This window comes from Sceloporus occidentalis, unplaced genomic scaffold (assembly GCF_023333645.1).
Source record: "Sceloporus occidentalis isolate IW3139 unplaced genomic scaffold, rSceOcc1.0.p SCAF_3, whole genome shotgun sequence".
Taxonomy (NCBI): Eukaryota; Metazoa; Chordata; class Lepidosauria; order Squamata; family Phrynosomatidae; genus Sceloporus; species Sceloporus occidentalis.
In genome coordinates this window covers 56,557,201-56,579,650 of record NW_028316983.1, presented here as the reverse complement: position 1 = coordinate 56,579,650, position 22,450 = coordinate 56,557,201, and the positions used below count along the sequence as shown (strand labels likewise).

Sequence of the window (22,450 nt, the reverse complement as noted above, 5' to 3'; positions counted from 1 at the left end):
GTTGGTCCTATTGAGTCAGTCCTTTTGGAAGCTAGCTGTTTTCTTAGCTGCCAGGACTTTTAAATGTTTACTAGCTCCATGTGACACTAAACAAGCATTTGTTTTTTTAAAAAAATCTTGTTAGTGAATTACTGTATCAGAAAGCCTCAAAAACAGGCACTGTGTGAAAAGATGTGTGGATACTATGTGAAAAGAAGTGTAAATAATGTGCATTAGTTCCCAAGTGTGTTCAACCCCCCCTCCCCCCGGTACATAGGTTAGTGACTTAGATTGTCTCTCAGCACAGCTCCAAGCAGAATGTATCAAATGTCTCACTACAGAAATTGAAAAAGGCAATGATGAGCCTAGGTACAAGCTCATAAACTGAAATGTGTGTCTCCATGTTTTGCTGCCCTGATAGTGCTGTGTTAGAAATGCTGTTTGAAATGGCATGGAAAATGTGTTCAAAGGCTCTTTCTTCTAGTTAGTAGAAATTTCTGCCAGACAGATGTTGTGTTGTACAATACTTTACAAAAAGATGTAACAAAACACAAGGTCTACCACTTTATACTAGGTTAAAAATATAACCACATCATAAAGATTGTTGGAATATGTGGAGAAGTGAAGTTACCTAACAGTTCTTATTTAACTCCTTTCCCAAACACTTCTGTAACTGATGCAAGCAGAAAATGTGTACTCCATTCATACAGATTAGTTTTGCTGTGTCTTACACTTCAGAATGTAGAAATGAGATGTTTAAATATACAAACATACTTGAGTTCTGGAATAGTAATCTATAGATCTATATTAATATGTATTCTATAGAGACGTCCCTTTAAAGGGGGTTTAGCTTGTATTTCTCAATGCTTTGCATTTTTACAGCATTCTTCAGATACAGCATGAAAATTCATTGGCCTGTTACAGACTGTCAAAATAAAGCTGCTTTGGGTCTCTTTGGAGGTATGCTATTTAAATGATGAACGGGTCCTAAGAGTCCGGAGGTCACGCCAAAGCCACACTCAATTCCTAAGCACTGGAGTGCAGCTTTGGTACAGCTTCTGGATCCTTAGGATGCATGCATCATTTAAACAACATACCTCCAAAGAGACCCAAAGCAGCTTTATTTTGGCAGTCTGTAACAGGCCATTGACAGCCTTCACCACCTTTTAAAAATACTGGAGATAAACAAATGTTACTGTCACCCAAAATGGCATCTGAATCAAAAGAGATTTACTATCCCATCCAGTGCACATAACTTTATTTAACAGCAGCTGTTCAATATCCTCTATTTTATTTTATTATAATGTTATAATACCATCCTGTAATGCCTATATTACATAGGGAAGACTAATGGATGAATAATTAGTATTGTTTCTAGATAGTTTAAGGAAAAAATAGTCAGAAGTAATCTGTTTATCTGGCAAATGTATCCTATTATACACAAGTATTAAATTATCTGTAACATTATCTGGGTCAAGATTAAAATGATGCCAGAATTATATCATCCTACCTGCAGCCACAAGGAAAGTTTTCCTTGCAAACTAATGGAGGCTAATGCTCAGACCTCCACAGTTTTCAACGAGTCTCCCACTTAATTTCTAAGTTATCAAGAACATAGACATCTTATTCATCCACAATATCTTTTCCTCATAAGAAATCACCCCCTTAGTCTTTTATTTTAAAATGAAAGATTAAAACTTCAGACACCTCAATACATCTCACCATTCTGTTATTTTAACCATCCTGAATTATGAATTGACCTACTTTAAAAATAAACCGAAGAAACAAAAGTATATCACCTGCCTTGATATTAACAATTAGAGAAATACCTGGTATTGGAAGGACACAGAGAAGATTTAACTCTTGCTTTCTGTCCTGCTGGGCCCCTTATTCTGTGTTTTCCCCCTCACAGCAGTAAAACCAGTGGGTGGGCTTTCAAACAGCATTACATAATGAAAATCTACACCCACATAGGATAGTGAAAAGGAAGTAATTCATCAGAATTTGAAAGAGGCAAATTAGATGTTGTGAGGGAAAGAACTATACAAAACAAAGAACACTACTGGTATTCTACTAAGGTGCATCAATGCAAAACAGTTTACAACTTTTGCCTCAATTCATGGCTTGGTTCTCTAATAAAATGGCACCAGGAAAAGACCTAACAATTGTGTGACCCACATAAAAACAGGGACACAAAAAAGGCCAGAGTTCAGTTTAAAACATGCAGTCTTTGGCAAACGAGAGAGACACATACAAAAGTGGCAGTAGGCTTCCCATGGCAAGAATGGCACCTTCACATGAGGTGTGGTAAAAGAATTCTGCAGCTGTGTTACAGCCCAAAACTCGTTTCTAGAGATGATAAATTAAAGACAGTCTGTTTCAAACTGTGAGTATACGCACACATTAGTCAAACACAGATTACTTGGCCTTTGCTTTTGGAGTGCTGGAAGATTCCTACGGCACTTCTTCTGCCAATGCATCTTGGATCAACCGCAGTGGAAGCATCAATGCGCAGAATATCCTTCCTTTCTGACTTTACCAAAGTCACAGTGTTGAATAGTATAGACCAGCGAACACCATCAAAAGACCAAAGGCAGTGGTTTCAATTGCCTCTCCTAGGCTGAGGGATTTCCTCCTCTCTCACTGCTCACAATTGTGTGAAAAGAATACTTGCTATGGCTTTGAAAAAGTAACTAAATATATTTGCCTGAAAAGCAATCTTGAATTTTGATCAGGTGCAGAAGCACATGCAACTAGCAGCATCCCCAGTTGGATGTGGACGCATCTTTTAGATTGATGTAGTCTCCCTGCCCTGAAACAGATATATCTCTGTCACCCAGTGATGTCGTCATCATCTTCTCAATAAGGACTCTAAGGAGAAATAGAGTTCAATTACAATAATAAGAACTCATAGCATTCATTTAGCAGCACTCTAAGAAAGGCCAAGAATGAAATTACAGTTGTAACTTCTCCAGCCTGGATTTCTTCTACACAAGGTGACTATGGTAATCTGCACTGCTTGCACTGCATCATTTACCTCAGAACATCAAAGAAAGGAGCATTTTGATAACACGTGATTATATCTGTTGCCCTTCCTTATCTGCATCCATGGATTCAATTGAAAATATTTTAAAATATTTCAAAAAGCAAACCTTGATTTTACCATTTTATATAAGGGACATCATTTTACTATGCCACTGTATATAATGGGACTTGACCATCCATGGGGGTCCTGGAACCAAACCCCAGTGGATACTAAGGGCCTACTGGATAACTCTGAAGTTGTTCTTTGACAAAATAATGGCTTCTTGGTGATAAATATGAGAGTAGTGGTTTGACTGTTGTACTGGGATGGGACATTCAGGTTCTAGTCCCCACCGAGCCACGAAAGTCACTGGGTGACCTTGGGGCACTCCCACTCATTCAGCCTGATCTACTTCACAGGGAGGTTTATCACACTATACTTTTAACGAGCTATGATTCCAGTGTGACTCCTCTAGCTGCCTCCTGCTGCATTCTGGGATTGGCAGTTTTAAGGAGGGGTATTTAGAATTCTCAGGCACAGAAGTTCTCTGCCTGAGAATTCTAAATACCCCTCCTTAAAACTGCCAATCCCAGAATGCAGCAGGAGGCAGCTAGAGGAGTCACACTGGAATCATAGCTCGTTAAGAGTATAGTGTGATAAACATCACTGTTATTTTATGAGGAGGAGGATAAGAGCCATTATACATTGCTTAGAGCTCAATGGAAGAAAGGTGGGGAATATTAAGACCACTTCAAGGCACACAACAATTACTAATAATATAAACCAAATGGCATCCAAAACAAGTTCTGTGTACTCAGGCAAAGAAAATTTGTATACATTCTTCAATCTGATTTACAGAAGGTACAAGCTTCTTTCATCACCAAAGCTCAAACCTTTAAAATGTGTCAGTTACCTGATAATCAGCCAGGATAGTGGTAATCTCATTAAAACCATGCTGATGCCAAGATCCTGATAATTGCTGTCAAGACTCACTCCAAACCTAGCCCCATTCTAACCTGAACATCACATCATAATGAATTTGAGAAATGTTATACAGTTTTAATTTTGCCTACCTCATGGACTCATTTACATTCTTGTTTTCCTTGACAGATGTTTCAGTCCATCCAGTGAATCCATTCTCTTTGCTGAATTTATCAATTTCTTCTCTAGTTACAGACCAAGGATAAAGGTCACACTGCAAAAGAAAACTCAGGAATGTTAAAACACATTTTTAAAAGTACCAATACAAGAATACAATTATTTTTGCTTCCTAGGTAATCTTCATATGCCAAGACAGACTGGTTGTAAGGCAAAGCTTTTGTTTGTTTGCCATCCCAGCTTCCTTGCATTACTGGGGCTCAAGATAGTTTACAAAAATTAAAAGATTTAGATAGAAAGAAAATACTGTATTTTCTGGCGTATAAGACTACTTTTTAACCCAGGAAAATCTTCTCAAAAGTCGGGGGTCGTCTTATACGCCGGAGGTCGTCTTATAGGGCGGGTGCTGAAACTTCTGAGCTGGACTGGAGAATCTGCGGTCGCCGCATATGGTGGCCGCATCCCCACCGTATGCAGTGACCGTATGAAAGCAGCTACCGCTTTGATAGTCTTGGAGACAGGGAGGGCTGGGCAGGCAGGGAGAGCTGACTAATCCAAGCAGGCTTTGTATACAACAAGGTTTCCTGCTAAGTATCTGCATGTCATTTGAATTAAAATTACCATACTGAAATCAAATCTGATGTTTTTTAAAAATTTTATTTGGTGTGCATTGGAAGAGGGGTAGTCTTATACGGTGAGTATATCCCAAACTCTATATTTTAACTGGAAAAGTTGGGGGTTGTCTTATACGTCCAGTTGTCTTATACGCCGGAAAATACGGTAATTAAAATATTACAGCATATTACTAAGAACTGCCCATTGTGGCTCTTCCCAAAAGCCTATGAGATTAAAGCACAACAGCAAGAGCCTTAATTTCTTATATAAACTGTAACTTTTATAACAAGGTGCATTTGCACCTTATGTTGGCAAGGTAAATTGATGGGATATCAGCATCTATTCTGCCATTGATACAAGTGACCTTTCTCCCAGTCATCTGAACAAAAGAGCAGCCATGTTGAATCAGACCAAAGTCTTATCTAACCCAGTATTCTGTTCAACATGGTAGACAAACAGATGCTGTGGGGAAGCTTTGAAATAGGAGATGAGGACAACAGTGCCTGTTGATTCATGTTCCCAAAATATACAGCCCCCATGGCTGATAGTTATTTCATGATTTTTTTAAATCGTCTTTTAAAGCCATCCAAGTTGGTGGCCAACACCACATACTGTATTATGGCAGTGAAATACTACAGTTCAATGACATATTGTGTGAAGAAATGTTTGGTTTCTTCTCTCCTGAATTTCCAGTCATTCAGCATCAATGGGTAGCCCTACTGTGTTCTCGTATTATTAGAGCAAGAGGGGGAAATATTTATTCACCAAGATAACAGAACTGGATAACTTTATGAATAATGTATTTTACTTCCTATGTAGATGCCTCTGTTGACATGCTTTATTATTGGGAATGTCCATTCAATGCCCATTTCCTCTAAGATTCCATGACATTTTCAGACAGAAAATGAACAGGTAGTATGAACATGCACTTAGTTCAAGGATTTTGCTTGTATTTGAGGCCTTGGTAGGAATTCCCCATCACTCGCAATTGAAAGTGCTGGCTGTGACCTACAAAGCTCTACTCAGCTTAGGTCCATGCTATCTGACAGTTTGTATCTCCCCCAGTGAGCTTATGTGGATCCTGAGATGCCCAGAAGAGGCTCTTCTTTCATTCCTAGCGCCTTCATAGGTACAGTTGGTAGAAAAATAAGACAGGGCCATCTTGATGGTCGTCTCTGGGCTCTGGAACTTCCTCCCTAGTGAGGTTAGACTGGGAGGGGGGCTTTATTCTTCTTCCATCAGAAGGTTATTTTTAAAAATATTCCAACTGAAGACTTTTAAGGAAAGGGCTTGTAAGATTATTTTAAATTGTACTGTTTTAACTCCTTTTTATCCTTTCAAAATTGTTTTAATATTGTTAATAGTTTAAATTTATTTTAACATTGATTTTTTGCTATGTTTTTCACTATATTTTAATCTTTTTAATTTGTAAACTATCTTGAGTTCCAATCCTGAGGGAAATGCAGTGTATATAAATAAAGGTTAATAATAATAATAATAATAATAATAATAGAGACAATTATCACCATGATCACCACCATCACTTATTTTGACTCACCAGTGTACCTTTGCACAGGCGAACAAGCCATCTCCATTGTGGCACTTCTTGCAGTATGCTTTCATTTTGTATGTGGCACACAGTACTGGAATTTGGCTTTCATAAAATAAAATTCCAGTTCTATGGACACTCTAGCAAAACACAGCTTCCCTTTCAAGAAGCTCAGCCCATGTCTTCCTTCTGCCACTTTAAATTAGTCACTTTGTGCAGCATAGCTGTACCAGTTAAGTAAAGAAGAGTACTCAGCAGCTGCTGACCAAAACCCTGTTGAGGAAATTGTCCAGTCTGCCTCTATCACATGTGATGCTCACTATCACAATACAGTAGTTCCAGAAACATAATACTTGAGTTGCATATTCCTTGTATAGACCTACAGAGTCAGAGTCGTCTAAATACTTGCTAAATGGTCTTTGGTTTAAAAAAAAAAGATCATCTGACAATTCTTTATCATGACAGAAACCTCCAGGCAAAGTATTTATGCACTGCTGCCTTTACTTTTCAATAGCTTTGAACCTTTAAAGATCTTGTGGTAAGGCAGAATGGTGTCAGGGAATGATGGTGAAAGGATACATTCTCCAAGCTCATTCACAACTCTCCTTTTTAGGGCCAAGCCAGCACCCAAAGACTTCCCACATGGGCTTAAGGAACTAATTATGAACCAGTAATTATAGGAGAAGAATGTAACAAATATGCCAAGTACCCCCACATTAAACTCCTATCAAAATGTTATTTTATTCCCCCTTTCTTCCCCAAGGAAACTCCAATAAGGAGTCTGTTTCCAAGCCTTATTTACTCTTGCAGCCTTCCCCCCCCCCCCATACCCTCTTGAACATATGCACGTGAGGTGAGCACTGTGGAGACCTCTTGGATCTATGGGGGAATTGGGGGGACCTGCAGGAACAACTGACAAAGAAGAATCTGCCCCCATTCTCAAGCTTTCTCCAAACTGGAGGAATCCTTTCTTTTGCAAAAGGGCAAATGTATAGGTTGAAGTAGAATCTGAAAGCATGTGATAAACAAAGGTCTCTTCTGATAATAAAAGTAAAATTATAAGATTAGACTGTTTTTCTCAGCTAGAAGTAGGACAGTGAGCATCAGAAAGGAAAATTGTCTCATTTATCAAGGACAGTCAAAATTACACTAAGAAAATTGGAGTCACAGCATCTACAGATATTTACTTCATACCATGGAAAGAAGCAATACAGATATTTACCACTTACACACAGATCCTGTTTTCTTGGTGTAACCATGTTAAGCATGGGGTGGGAATGATGTGGCCCAGCACAGCTGATGATGATGGATCCAAGAAGCATATTAACAAGGTAGAAGGGTAAGCAAAATGGTAAAAGCTCTGGAAAGCAAATCCTAGGAGGAACTGCATAGAAGGGAACTATACTAAGCTGTGGTCCCTTTTAATTCTATATGATTCTATGAATGCTGGAAATTGAATCCAACAACATCTGAAAGGCCAGGTAATTCCCTTGTTAAACACTGCTATTGTGTTTTTGACTTATCCAAGAAAGAGTCTTAGCTAACCGCTTATAAACAAAATAAACAAAGCTTGGAAAAGTTAGCTTTTACTAAAGGTGCCAGAATATCCCAGCCAACATGAGTAGGGCTAGGGAATTCTGAGTGTTTCTCAAGCTTTACTTACAATCACTAGGTAGGAAAGATGATTGTACCCATTTACATTTACTCACTTTGTTAGCCAACAGTAGACAAGGAACAGGGCTTCCATCGGGCAGCCGTAGCTTGCTGTCCAAATCCTGCTTCCACTTCTGGCAGCTGGTGAATGTGCTGACACTGGTGACATCAAACATGATAACACAGGCAGAGGCTTCCTTATAATACAGTCGAGTCATAGATGTAAAGCGTTCTTGACCTGGAGATTTAAGAAAGACATAGTGTTCAGGTAGAGATTTTCAGATTCAGTGTCAGTCAGCCTCCCCTCTTTGTATTCCATCTTAATTTTTTCAAAATCTGCACAAGGGAGATGTGAGACAAGGGCTCAGTCCAGAGGGGCCCTTTATCACGTCCTGGCGATGTGCTAGGGTTGCCTCAGGGCGCCATTTCCAGATGCCCCACAACCCTAGCCCGTCACCAGGATGTCATCGCTGCGCGGCGCTGTATACACAATGTGCGCAGCGATGATGTCACTGCTGTGCAGCGTCCAGATGGAGCCATGCAGCAACGATGTGCTCGTGCCGCTGCCACCTATTTGCAGCGGCGCAAAAAGGAGCAGCATTTTAGCACTCCTTTTTCTTTAGCGTAGCTGCGCCGTGCTCTGTACCACGCCAAGGTAACTCAAAATTGAACCCTACAACATTACTAAGACTCACTTGTATTTGTTTTCTGCTGCCTGGCAAGAACAGTGGGAGAAGAAGAGGAAGCAGGATGATTCACATCAATGCTTTAAGGCTTAGAGTTTTAAGGCATCTACAATGTTTGTCCAAAGATCTTTGGTACTCAAAACAAATATCACAAAATCTTCATAACAAAAATGAACTCTGAGTGACAGAAATAAGAGTTATAAGGGAATTACATACCTTTGCTGATCTACATACTGCTAATCACTCAGAGAAGTGACAGTAGATTTCAGTCTACTTTGTGGCCACCCATCTTTACTACACCAACTGGTATAGTGAACATGTTCTGTCCTAAAAGAGCTATTTAAGCCTGTTTCCCTAGCAATTGTTAATGTCTCAGTAGAAAAGTCAAATTCACACTTTGAAAACTAGCAACATCACAAGTTGTTTAAATATTAGTTGTCTGCACCAAAAGGTTAGACAAGGATCAAAGGAAGACAACTCTGTACATTGCCAGAATTTTGTTTAGTGATTTTACTACCGCTCTTTCCATTCCTGAAGAGACAAACCATATTTTCAATTGAACAAAGTATAGCCAATAGTACATGGCTTGGGTCCAACCTATTTGAGGGATCACCTACTCCCATATGATCTGCCCCACACACTCAGGTCATCTGGGAGGACTCTATTGCAGCCTTTAAAAACCAGACTAACTGCTACCTCCAAGAGGGCCTTCTCTGCAATTGCTCCCAGACTATGTAACGGCCTGCCAGATGAGATCCTTCAAATTGCCAGCTTAGACATCTTTAAAAAAGCTGTCAAGACGGATCTCTTCCGGCAAGCCTTTCCTGAATAAAAGTGTCCAGCTACAGAATGATTGCCCCTCACATCATGTATTACTCTGTCCTCGTTATATTTTTATTGTGTTATTAACAGATATTTTAATCTCCAGTTTTAATTGTATCATGTTTAATCCTGTTTTGGGGGAGAATGTTCGACATAATGTTGAATGTGGATATTTTAATGTGTTGTGAGCCGCTTTGATTGTCTCGTCACAGAAAAGCGGGGTAAAAATGAAAGTTTTATTATTATTTATTTATTAGCCTTTGAGGCAGTAAAAATGGCTAAACAGCGGGGAACAACAAGCAAAGTTCTGCGCTAAGGAAGAGTTTTTAATGCACACAAATTGTGTGCCAATTGGCCACTAACTTTCTCAAAGGGTTTCCAAGGACTGTCATTTCCAATCTTATGCAGAAATTTGCACAAACCATATTGCAAGAAAGAGGTATAAGATGGCAAATATGTCCCCAAAAGCTTATGATGTACAATATGGTGATTTCTTTCCCTATTTATATATCTTTCAAAAGTCATCTTTCAAAGTTGAAAAAAAAGACGCACAAATAGGTAAGTACAACAAATTGGGAGGGAGGAGCCATTCACACATTTTAAAAACGTTTTTCCCCCAAGAACTCACCTGCTATGTCCCACAACTGCAGTCTCACTGTCTCAGAGTCTGACCACTGCACCACCTTCAAAGCAAAATCCACTGAACCACCATGGGAAGAAAGGCAGAAAGAGAAGCACAGGCCAGTGAGAGATTGAGCAAAAACATTATGCATGGGTTCTTTTTCCTTGAGCAATTCTGCTTCAAGCTTGATAAATGACATTTGGAAATACACATTACTTCATCAGGCAATACAGCAGTTACTTTCACAGTACTGACTTTTACTATTCACTTGCTTCCTATATGTAGGAGGTACTGTGAGCAAACTTTAGTATTGCTAACCTCAGGGGATACTTTTTTGTTTAATAAATCACACTGACTAAGGGTGAAAACAGACAATCACTAATGTTATGGATTTTGCTTTAGAACTCTACACACATGTCTCACATATTTCTCAATCACTGCACAATTCTTACTGTTATCAGTATATATGACATGATAGTTATCTACAGCAAAGTAATATCTGCTTGTAGGACAGGGACTATGGTCTCTAGTAGTAGGCAAACACATACAGTACATGCATTTCTTTTTCCCAGTGTTCATGCAAAAATTAACCAGATAGGATTTTTAAACATTCTGGGTTGCACTAATTCTGGTGTTTCCCATCAGACTGCACCCCAAAACCGGTTCTAGAGGACCATTTTCAACATCATGGCCTTTGGCCTACCATGCTTCAGAAGATTCTGTTTTGTCCCAGATATTTTTCATGATTTTCATAAAGACACTAAGAGTGACTGTTTGGAGTACTGGTGAAATAACGCTTTTCACTTAATGCCAAGAAAGCAGTTAATACTCTTAAATGTTACATAGGTTTAATAAAGGATTGTCTGAAGGCAAACAAACTGAAATTAAATCATGAGACAAAAGTGTTCAGGGATTTGGATTCAACCTGTTCTGGAGGTGACTGGGTTCCCTCAAAAAGATTTTCACTCTACACATTTCTGGTGCTCTCATAAGACTTGAGGCGAGCTTTATATATGCCTGCCTTACATAGTACTCATCTCAGTCCCCTGGATAGAGAGATGTAGAGAACTGCTGGCATGAATACTTGCAACAGTATGCAGTTGGAGGCCATTTTGTTATGCACAGTTGGCCCTCTTTATCCACAGATTTTTTATCCATGGATTCAAGCATCCACGGCTTGAAAATATTCCAAAGAAGTATGAATTCCAAAGAGCAAACTTGATTTTCCATTTTATATAAGGGACACTATTTTACTATGCCATTGTATTTAATGGGACTCGAGCTTCCACGGATTTTGTTATCCATGGGGTGTCCAGCAGATAACAAGGGCCCACTGTACTGAATTTTGGGGCCACAACTAGCACCTCCTCTTCCTGTTCTCCCTGAATCACGTTATCAATTCAGCTGGACTGACAAACTCTGGTTACAATTCAGAATTCTTTCTTTCATGTAAGTCAGTTTCAACCTACAGTATCTGAAGCTGGTTTCTTTTAAACTATTCATAGTTAAGATTAACTCCGGTTCCAGCTGTGCATGACACAGCACCCTTTGGATAGCCAAAGGCAGAAACAAGAAGTTTTGGATTCCTTCTCCAAGCTATAGAAGCCAAGGAGAAAGCTAGGCTCCATGGGGTGGACAATTTAGCTTGGTCCAGGGGCTATTTTTGCCATCCCCAGACCTCAGCAGGCTGCACCCACACCCCTGACAACTTCAGCATGAGAGCTGAAAGCAGCCCACGTGAAACGTTTCAAAGATTCCACACAAATGACTATGATAATAAACAAGGTATGTAATATTTCACAGTACCTCTGAACAAATTAGGGAAAGACATCTGTCCTACTTTCTCCTTAGTTCATTTTATTCACCAGAAAAAGAAAACATGATCTTGGAGGCAAAAAAATTGCCAAAAATATTACCGGTATATAGTTTACCCCATAATGAAGCACAGCTGAGCAAAAAGAGTTCTACGCTGTGCTCCAAATGATAAGAAAAGGCATTTAATGGGGGGAGGGGGGGGAACTAAGAAAAAAACTGTTACTAATGACTATCCCTGGAGCAAATCTGTAGCATAGCTGGAATCCTAGTGACATACACGGGATATACAGATGCATATTGTTGGAAGATTTCAGCATCCTCTCTCTCCCTCCTCAGATAGGTATCATTTCCTGCATGCAAGTTTTGCTGTCTCCCCTCATTCAAACATCCAGTTTGTTCCTACTGAATCACAGGGCAATAAATATGTTTGTAAACTGGTAAACAAACCATGTGATTCAGGTCATTTCTTTTCTGGAAGTTTTCTCTCACAAAAAGAGATTCTCCTGCTTCTGTCTGATCCCCCATCTTTCTCTTCTCTCAACTTTCTTCAAAAGATGATGAGATAAAGATTCTTCTTCTTCTTTTATCTGAACTATTCATTAGCTTGATTAGGATGCAGCATATATACATACATATGTCAATTTGAGTCATTAGTAAAGTTTGGTTTAAACTACAAGCTACTTGTGTTGTTTCTGAGTCAGTCTCAATTCTTAGAGAAACATCTTTAGACAAAGAACCATTTTCTGCTACTCTGCTGATTTAAAGCTATACCCTAGCACTCTTGGCTTCGACATTTTTGATGTTTAAATTTTTATTTTTGATGTTTAAATCCCCCCCACCCCCACTTAACAAAGGTTGAAGCCATAGAAAACTTGAATTGCCCAGACATATCCCAGGGTTACATTAAGCTTATGCTTGGGGGATGTTGTACAAGGAGGTAGTCACTACCTCCTTGTGCAATGTCCAAATATACCACCTTTTGACATTTTTCCAGCCACACACACCCATTTAATGAACAGGAGTAAGTGGGCAGCACTCATCACAGCAGTAGTAAAGTGGGAAGGGGAAAGAGTGTCAAGGTCACTCTTGCAGATCTCCAGTTAAGTTACACTCTGCATGCTCTGATATACGATATACAATACCAAGGCATGTTGCAAACTCATGAATATCTACATTCTTTTAAGTTTATAAAGCACTCTGAAAACACCAGACAAAAGGAGGGAAATAAATTAACAAAATAAAATACGTATGTTCAAAGTATCCCAATCCATCAAGAGTGGGTTGAATGAAGACAATGGCTTGCTGGCACACTACACATATTATAACACTGGACACTCAGCTAGTTTATCATAATCTCCTTTCTGGTTACTCAGTCTGCACACACCAGATTCCCAAACTCCCTCCACTATTCACATGGTGACCCACTATTCATATGCATACCCCTCAACTTTTGCATTTCCATGGGGATTCAGTCAGTTTATAAAGGTCCTTCTTGGGTACCAGTTTCACTCCACGCATCTGAGGAAGTAGACTGAGTCTACAAAAGTTCATGCTACAACTTATTCCACACAGTCTTAAAGGTACTGTGCATACAGATACTGAAACAGCAGCAACGACAAATAGCCCCAGTTTGTGAAATTGTTTTTTTCTCCCAAACTTACAAGCCTACTGGACAATACAACTGCTCCTACTCCTTTCCACTCTCAATTTACTCTCGATTTTCAGTGAAGCATGCTAGAGGTACAGATTCCAAAGTTTTAACCCACAGGGCAGATAATCAGATCATTTTGATTAGGGTCACCATTATAGAATGGGGATAACTAAGAAGGTTGGCTCTCCTAATCTTGCCCTAGTTCTTAAACTGTTCTTTAACTAATGGTCTTACGGACTTAGGGCAAAATTAAAGAAAAACATCAAAAGATTATGCTAAGGTGTTTTTTTTTAAAGTCTACTAAAATGTGTAAGAGTTCTCTTAATGGGGTACTTGCAGATTTATTTTTTAAAATCATAGATCATTGTGACTATTTCCCTCTTATATATCAAGCAGTAAGATTGCTCTCTATCACGTGACTCCTGAAAAGTATACTTTTTCACTCCTGGAGTGCAAAAGGAACAAAATTAACTGGTCAGCGTCTATTATCTAGGTCAGTGGGTCTGAAAAGTTTCAAGTTAGGAATCCTATTCAAAAAGGCAGACTAAAGAAGAGAGGGAGAAAAAAACTATACAAAACCTGTTCATCATCTCCACAGCACTGATCAAAGTGGAGCGAGCGTAAATGAATCTCTTGCAGAAAAAAAACCTGGACCCTTTGTACACCAGTTCCCCAGAGGGATGTGAACTCTGCTTCAAGGATCTTTGACCTACTTCTTTATTTTGGATTCTTCAATGGGGGAAATGACAGCTAACAGAAAAAGAGAGGGATCCCCCACTGAGAGACCATTTAGATAATAACTTATTTTCTCCAGCTTGCCAACTCTTCTGTCTCAATCTCAGGGCTTGTCTACACTGATGAAAAAAACATACTGACCTTACAGTGGCCACGACCTGGGCACACAACATACTTGACAATTTGCAGGGAAGTCACAGAAAATGAGTGCCATCATGCCCTGCTGCAAGTAACTCTAGAGTAGATCCAGAAATAAAAAAGTGTGTGGGGAAAAAATGAGAAGGGGCATTTTCCCCCCTGAAATCCCCCCCCCAAATAAATATGAAATAGTGGATTATGGGAATATTTCCTTTTAAACTGATAATTTTTTTAGAACAAGGTGGTCACATATCCATTTCTAAAATCTATGAAAGGGAAGATTTTAATGTAAGACTGTGTACAGTTTTAGATCATTAGAAATCCTGATCTTGGTTTCCTTTTCTCAGTTCATTTTCTGGCAATGGGTGTATTATGTTTGCATGACACTATGAGGAACTGGTAGAAACAAATTATTTTTCTGTTTTACTACTGTTGATGGTTTCTTCTGGATTTATGAGGTGAAGGGGTGGTTTTGCACCTCAAACTGACAAAACCGAAAAGAGTCTTTTTAGAACTGTAGCTGCATTTGTAACAAGAAATAATTTATTTTTTAAAAAGTTCAATTTGTCATGATAAATTGTACTTTTTTATACATCAAACATATTCTAAGTAATATATAATGCATTTTATGTTCCTAAAGTAACAAAGGCCCAGTACACATGGGCAGGAAGCGGTGTGGCGCCGCCAATTCCAGGGTTCCGGAGTGCGCAGCAACTGCACGCTCTGGAACCCTAAAATATGCCACCACCGCCATCATGCCAGCCTCCTGTCCACAGGGGGGCCGCCATGATGATATACGCGATGCATAGTGTCTGCATGTCACGCACAGGAAGCGGCGTCATAGGGCTACATCACAGCTTCTAGGCAGCTTCTTCCTGACTGCGTATCCTTACCACATGGTTTGGCTCCTCCGGGAACAATACGCAGCAAAGAGGGACGGCGTTTCGCTACCTGTATGTACAGCCCCAAAATTACTTTCAATCTCTCTGTGTTAACAATGTGGTTTTTAAAACAATTTCAGATTATTCTATCCCCACCCCTGAAAAAAATCTGGGTTAAAAAAGGAGGTTCCTCCATAGTTTCAACATTTCCAGAAATTATACATCTCTGAGGAGGCCTCAGGGTATAGAAACCTGAAACACATTATACTTTGAACAACGCGACCTGTAATGTGTTACTTATTGGGATAAAGTGGCCAGAGCAATAAGACAATTAAAATTTCTATCATTTCCAGCAGTACTTTAACAATTACTTGTTACTTCTAAAACATGGCTCTTGTGAACTCCCTGGGGGATCTCTTGATGCAATTGTGTACTTAAAAACATATAAACAGATTACTCTGTCAGCAACAAATAACTTTTAAATAGGGCAATAAAAATGATTTTATTTATTTTTAAAAAAAATAATGTTCCAAGCCCTGGGAGTGTGACATACTATCGGAAAGGCTGCTCCTTGAGAAGATCTAAATGCCAGAATAGGTCTACAACCTGAGCGACAGCTTTATTTTGATCATCCTATCTAGAGTATTTAAGCGGTTTTCTGCTATAGATATTACAGGATTGTCTGTTCAATATGCTTATCAAGCAGCAAGGAAGATTAACCTAATACCTGCCTTATCTCCCACTTTGATTCCCTGACAATGCTGGATTCTTCAAGCTATGAGACAACAGAAACATGTTTATGGTTGGTAGAACAGCCAGTCTTGCACTGGGATTCCTAGTGAATGAATGATTTGAAAGACCCGAGTATTTGAGTATGTGCCTTGAAGACCTATGGTGACCCGATGAATTTCATAGCACTTTCCTAGGCAATGAATACTCAGTTCCTTCCACTGAAATATAGCCTGGAGCACCTTGGTGGTCTCCCATACAAGTACTAACCAGAGCTGACCCTCCTTAGCTTCCAAGATCAGAGGGAATCTGGTGCTGTTAGGATATTTACACACTTACAGTGAAAGAATTACAGAGCAATTACAGAATAAAATATTACAGATACATCGTAAATCATTTCAAAGAAATGAAGCTAACATATTTAAGGAACTACCTTATAGCCATGGGTATAGGCAGAGGGTTGGTTACAAATGAACCACAACTGAGCGTTAGTGAGTGGAAAGATCATCATACCCACCCCAGAATGGAGAGAAGACAGATACAACATCATAATATATTTTCATTGCACAAAGAACTATCTATATCAGTGCTTTCTATCCACTCTGGAACTCCTAGCAGGGGAGCCTAAGCTAGCTCTCTCCCTGTTGTCTTTGCACCTAGGGGTTATTCAGGCAGTGAAAATAATCCCGGTAGAACATGGACTGAATTTATGTTGTTCACATGAATTTATAAAAAAAACAAAAGTTGGTGGGGGCTGCCAAAATCCCCACAAAACTTGGGATAATCAATCTTGTCCCCCCCCCCCGAGTTTTCCCGAAAGATTCGCATTGTCAGCTGTGTGAATAACCGATGTAGATAGACCCGGGATAAACTGGTTTAAAACTCTGCACTCCTTGAACGTGTTTTGAATACATCCACATCATTGACTCCATTTTTATTTGTGATATGTGTGAGCAACAGAACTCACAGAGATGTGGTTTCAATGGGGGGAAAAACAGTGTGAACAACAAAACCAGAACGTGTGAATGAGATTATTCACATAGTCATGTTGCCAAAAAAAAGAAAAGTGTGAACAACCCCAAGGAAACAAAGATCTCTCTATTCAACTGGGCCTTGGATAACTTGTTTGGTGCAAAGAGAATTTTAATCATCAGGTTATTATATATATATTTCCCAACTGCTGTTCTATAAGTTATATTTTGAATCTTTTAATCATTTTATGTTTTAATGGTATTTGTGATGCTTAATTTTGCTGCAAGCTCCTTGAGTTGCATTCTTGGGAGAAACAAATACAAGTGGGATCAAATAAATAAATGAAAAAGAATGCTCCCTAAACACACCAATCAATCCAATTAGTTGTTGTCCTAGTTGTTCACTCCAGCTCCTTCACCCCCACACTCTACCTAAACGCTAACACCCACAGATGACCCACATTCTAGATAATCAGATGCACACCTTCGTTATCGCGAAGCCAACAAGAAGTCTTGCCTCATTCCTTGTAAAACGAAAGGGTAAAAGGTCAGCCAGAGACAAATGATATAAAAGTATCTCCTCCTCATAAAGGTAAAGGTAGTCTCTTGACATGAATGTCTAGTAGTAACCGACTGTCGTAATCTGCTCCCCATGCTCATACCAAAACTGGTGGACTGACAATTTTTTTACACTGTAAATGAGAGTTTGGCTGCATCTGCACTGCAGGAATAATCCAGGTTGACACCACTTTAACTGCCATGGCTCAAAACTATGGAATTCTGAGAATTTAAGAGCCCATAAGACAGGCCAAAATAAAGCTGCTTTGGGTCACTTTGGAGGTATGCTGTTTAAATAATGCATGCATTCTAAGAAGTCAGAAGCCGCACCAAAGCCATGCTCCAATCCTAAGGACTGGAGCACAGCTTTGGCACAGCTTCTGGCCTCTTAAGATGTGTGTCATTTAAACAGCATACCTCCAAAGTGACCCGAAGCAGCTTTATTTTGGTCTGTCTGTATGGGCCCATAGTTTGGGGAGACATTTAGTCTTTCCTGTCAAAGAGTTTTGGTGCCCCAACAAACTACAATTCCCAGAATTCCATAGCACTGAGCCATGGCAGTTAAAAGCGGTGTCAACCTGGATTATTACAGCAGTGTGGACGCAGCTGGTGTCCTCCAGTATTCTGGAGCAAACTAGGCAGTAGTCTAGTTTAGGATTCTAAGGCCCGGGACAGACGGGCCTTTGTGGTGTGGCGGCAGCGCAACTAGGGTTAGGGGCCGCGCGGCAACTGCATGGTGCCTAACCCTAGCACATAGCGCTACAATGGCAGTGCCCCGTGTACATGGGCACTGCCACTGTGATGTAACCGACGCATAGCGGCCGCATGTTGCACCATGCCAGTTATGTCCCAGTTACGCACTCGTAATGTAACAATGATGGCAGAAAAATAACCCAGTTTTCCCGGGTTCTTTTCCTCTGGAGGGAAGCCAAGCAGTTTAGCAGCTGCGGCTTCCCTCCAGAGGAAATTAGGCTGCTGGCAGGCCGCCCTTTTTCAGTGGTTTGTACTGCGCCTAAGTGACCCTGGACATGGCTGATTTGGTGCCATATACAGCTCTGTCTTCCAACAGAGGAAGAAAGTGCATGGGTCACAACTACCATTACTGCCCCCTATTCCCGCATCTTCTGCCTGTGGCAATCATTCACCATGCCTTTTGGCAGAGCCACCCTTATATTTAAACCAGAGAAAATAGAAAGTTTATCCTGTGGTCTGCATGTGTTTCATCTCACATGAAGATTCTTGCAAAGAAAACAACTGTTAGTCTAGCTAGAACATGATATTAAAGTGTACAAAAAAACTTCTCATGTGCTTAAACCAGATTGCATATTCCAGATTCTGTATTTTAAAGGATCTTAACCTTTTGTGGTATAGTGCTTTGATCACTAGACTATGGCTCTGGAGATGAGGGTTTGATTCCCCACTCGTGCTTGAAAATCCACTGGGTGACCATGAACAAGTCACACTCTCTCAGCCTCAGAAGATGGCCAGGGCAAATCCCCTCTGAAGAAACTTGCCAAGAAAACACCATGATAGTTTCACTTTAGGGTTGCCATACATCAAAAATCACTTAGAGGCACGCAGCAACAATAAACCTTTAAATCGGTGATTCCAAAACATTGATCCTCCAGGTGTTTTGGACTTCAACTGCAAGAAGCCCCAGCCAGCTTGGTCAGCAGTCAAGAATTCTGGGAGCTGAAATCCAAAACATCTGGAAGACCAAAGTTTGGGAACCAGTGCTTTAAATTATGACTAACAAAGTCGTGGACTAAAGAAATTATAGATTTAAAAAAACCACACAAGTAAACACACACACACACGTGAGCCTCGATGTGGTATAAACACAGTTTGATATAATCAGTTTCTCGAATGAAAGGAACATAAACAGCAGACTGTAATTATTTAATAACTGACAGCTAAGAGAGTGAATAAGAGAAAGAGACACTGCAAGCGTACCAGGACGCACCCATGCCATATTGCTTCCCAACATGTGAAAAAGCCTTGGCTTCATTTCAGCAAAGGGTGGAAACATAAAGGAGACCCAAAGAGGAACTGAAAGATGCAACTTCTAATGAAACAGGAATAGCAAGAAGGTAGTGTCTTTAACTATGGCTTCTGGCACCGGAGGACTACGCCAGCCTTTGAATTACACAAAGCATTTCATCACACAGAAGGCCAAGAGAGAGTAACATTTTACAATCGAGTGGGAGTAAATAATAATTAAAAACAGCCTTAAGCCTCAAATCTTTGCTGCATATATTGGGTCGGTATAAGTGTCTATATATAGTTTTGTTTGTTTGAATGTGTTTCAGTATTTTTAATTGTTTTAATATAGACTGTTTTTAAACACTTAGAATCTTTTAAACTGTATTTTATTCTTTTAATGAGGTGATGTGTTTTAATGCTGTACTGTTGTTGTGTGCCTTCAAATCGTTTCTGACTTATGGCAACCCTAAGGCAAACCTATCAAGGGGTTTCCTTGGCAAGATTTGTTCGGAGGCATTCGGCCATTGCCTTCCCCTGAGGCTGAGAGTGTGTGACTTGCCCAAGGTCTGCCAGTAGGTTTCCAAGGCCAAGTGGGGAATCAAATCCTGGTCTCCAGAGTCCTAGACCAACACTTTTGATTTCATGTGGGCCAAATGTTTTTTTTAGATTTGATTACTCATATTTCTTGCTTTTTGACATTTCCACTCCATCCTTCCTGTGCAAACTTGGCCTAATTGAAGCAATTTGTATGAGAATGAGGCATTCTTGGTTTGGAAAGTCACCGTTCTTTTCTTTTGGAAAAATATCTATTTAATTTGCAAGCCCCTTTGTGCCCCAATTTTTCTGGGGGAAAAACAGGATATAAATAAATAAATAAGAGGAGAGCCAATGTGGTTTGAGCACTGGACAACAACTCTAGAGACCAGGGTTCAGAGGGTGGCCAGATGTCCTCACTGCAAAGGAAGACAAGGCACCACAAAATATGGCGCAAGCAAGAAAAATGTAGGGCATGATCAAATAAAAAATAAAAACACTCATCTAAATGTAAAAATACGCTTCTTAGTCGTGCTCAAAATGGAATGCATTTCGAAATGCCATTCTAAAATGTAGGCCATGTCCTGGAAAAAGAGGATGTTGGGTCAGCCTGAGGGTTTGAATCCCAGCTCAGCCATAGAAACCCACTGGGCAAATCGCACACTTTCTCAGCCTCAGAGGATGGTCATGGTTTCTGAAGAAGCTTGCCAAGAAAACCCTAAGAGAGGTTTGCCATATTGTCAAAAACGACTTGAAGGTGCACCACAACCATAAACAGGTAAATAAAAACAAAGTAATGCTCACCCCCGACGGTCGATTTGTAATGCTTGTTGAAACTGTCATTGGCATAGCGCTGGACCAAGGAGGTCTTCCCGACGGTGGCATCCCCAATGATGAGCACTTTGAACATGTGGTCGTGGTGGCCCACCATGGCTGGAGAGGGCCCTGCCAGGCCAGATTTCGGGACGGGCAAAAAGGCGAGAAGGGGAGTCCTGGCTTTGCCCTTCACACAGCTGCAGCGGTTCCCTAACTTTGGTCCTCCAGATGTTCTGGACTTCAGCTCCCAGGATCCCTGATTGTTGGCTGGAGCTTCTGTCCAAAATAATAATAATAATAATAATAATAATAAAATAATAATAGTCCAAAGTTTGGGAATAGAGAAAAAGAAGATGTGGGCACTCAAGACCAGAAAAAGAGATGTTCTGGACTTCAGTTCCCAGGACCCTTGACTGTTGTTCAAGGGGGCTGGGGATTCTGGGAGCTGCAGTCCAAGAAAACAAAGAAACAAACCCCCCAAACTTTGGGCATACAGAAAACAGAAGAAGTGGGCGCTCAACACCAACCTCCAGGAAAACAGGGGACCCAAACTTTTAAGGCTGGCTGGCTTCCCTTCTGCAAAGCATCCCTCCCTTCAGAGAGAGAGAGAGCCTGGGAATGGAGAGCCAAAGGGAGAAGAAGGCAGATGCTGGGTTTCCTCACTGCAACAGGAGGAGGAAGGGCTTTGCCAGCAGACAGCAAAGGGCTGCTCTCTTCTGCTGCTGCTGCTGCTGCTGCTGCTGCACCAGAGGCGCCTGCCTTTCCGCATTCTCTGCTCTAGTATCATGTGAGAGGGCGGGGCGCAGCTGGGCCAGCAAGGGGACTACATTTCCCGGCATGCTCGGGGCCAGGCGGGCCTGGGCCCTGGATTAAGCGGCCTCCTGGGAAATGGAGTGTTTGGAACTGAGCAAGCCTGATTCTTATCCTTATGCTTTATTTATATAGCGCTGTAGATTCACAAAAAGCCTTGAGCCTGGGCTTCCCTGCTCTGAGGAAAGGGCTGAGCTCAGGGTGACCAGGCGTCCTCCTTTCCCCAGGACATGTCCTCTATTTCCCAGGATGATCAGGTGTCCTCTTTTTCCAGGACATAAAAGCATAGAGTTGGAAGAGACCCCGAGGGCCATCTAGTCCAACCCCCTGCCATGCAGGAACTCACAATCAAAGCACCCTGAGTAAATGTTATTACTGTAGGCCTTTGGTCTCTGCCAGGGTTTGGTTCCAGGACCCAGCCCCTGCATGGATTTTGGTATCTGTGGATGCTCAAGTCTAAGTAAATACAACGTCAGAGTAAAACGGTGTCCCTTATATAAATTGGCAAAATCAAGGTTAGCTTTGGAGAATATATATATATATATATATATATATATATATATATCAAGCCATGGATGGTGGAATCTGTGGAGACAGAGGGTCACCTGGAGTTTATCAGACAAAGGAAATTGGAAGTATAATCCAATGGCAATCTGAACGCAATCATGGGGTTTAACGTTATTGTGTGATAGACTGCCACATGCAATTTCAGGCAATGGGAAGTCAGTTTGAACGCAATTCAAATTCACGTAAATGCGTTCTGGCCCCACTTTCTTTTCC

The 22,450-nt window shown here is 40.5% G+C and overlaps 1 protein-coding gene across 2 annotated transcripts; it reads right to left on the bottom strand.

The window, feature by feature from the left end:
* Positions 1-1,085: 1,085 nt before the first annotated feature.
* On the bottom strand, positions 1,086-21,564 carry RAB29 (RAB29, member RAS oncogene family). 2 transcript variants are annotated; one of them, XM_089518577.1, is made up of 6 exons: positions 21,388-21,564; positions 20,849-21,136; positions 10,056-10,127; positions 7,976-8,157; positions 4,078-4,199; positions 1,086-2,850 (listed from the first exon to the last, which is right to left on the bottom strand). In XM_089518577.1, exons 2-6 carry the CDS (start codon positions 20,973-20,975, stop codon positions 2,733-2,735), a joined length of 621 nt encoding a protein of 206 aa, XP_089374703.1. In that variant the 5' UTR covers positions 20,976-21,136; positions 21,388-21,564; the 3' UTR covers positions 1,086-2,732. The 2 variants fall into 2 exon arrangements, with proteins under 2 accessions (XP_089374703.1, XP_089374704.1); XM_089518578.1 differs by having other exon boundaries at positions 20,849-21,564.
* Positions 21,565-22,450: the final 886 nt, after the last annotated feature.

What these genes read in the sequence shown, in the direction of transcription:
- RAB29 (XM_089518578.1), bottom strand. Translation starts at nt 20,975, where the DNA reads ATGGTGGGCCACCACGACCACATGTTCAAAGTGCTCATCATTGGGGAT. An exon ending in GCAGTTGTGGGACATAGCAG is followed by an intron (nt 8,158 to 10,055) that starts GTGAGTTCTTGG and finishes TTAAATCTCCAG; the next exon opens with GTCAAGAACGCTTTACATCT. An exon ending in GTCTACTGTTGGCTAACAAA is followed by an intron (nt 4,200 to 7,975) that starts GTGAGTAAATGT and finishes TTTCTTTTGCAG; the next exon opens with TGTGACCTTTATCCTTGGTC.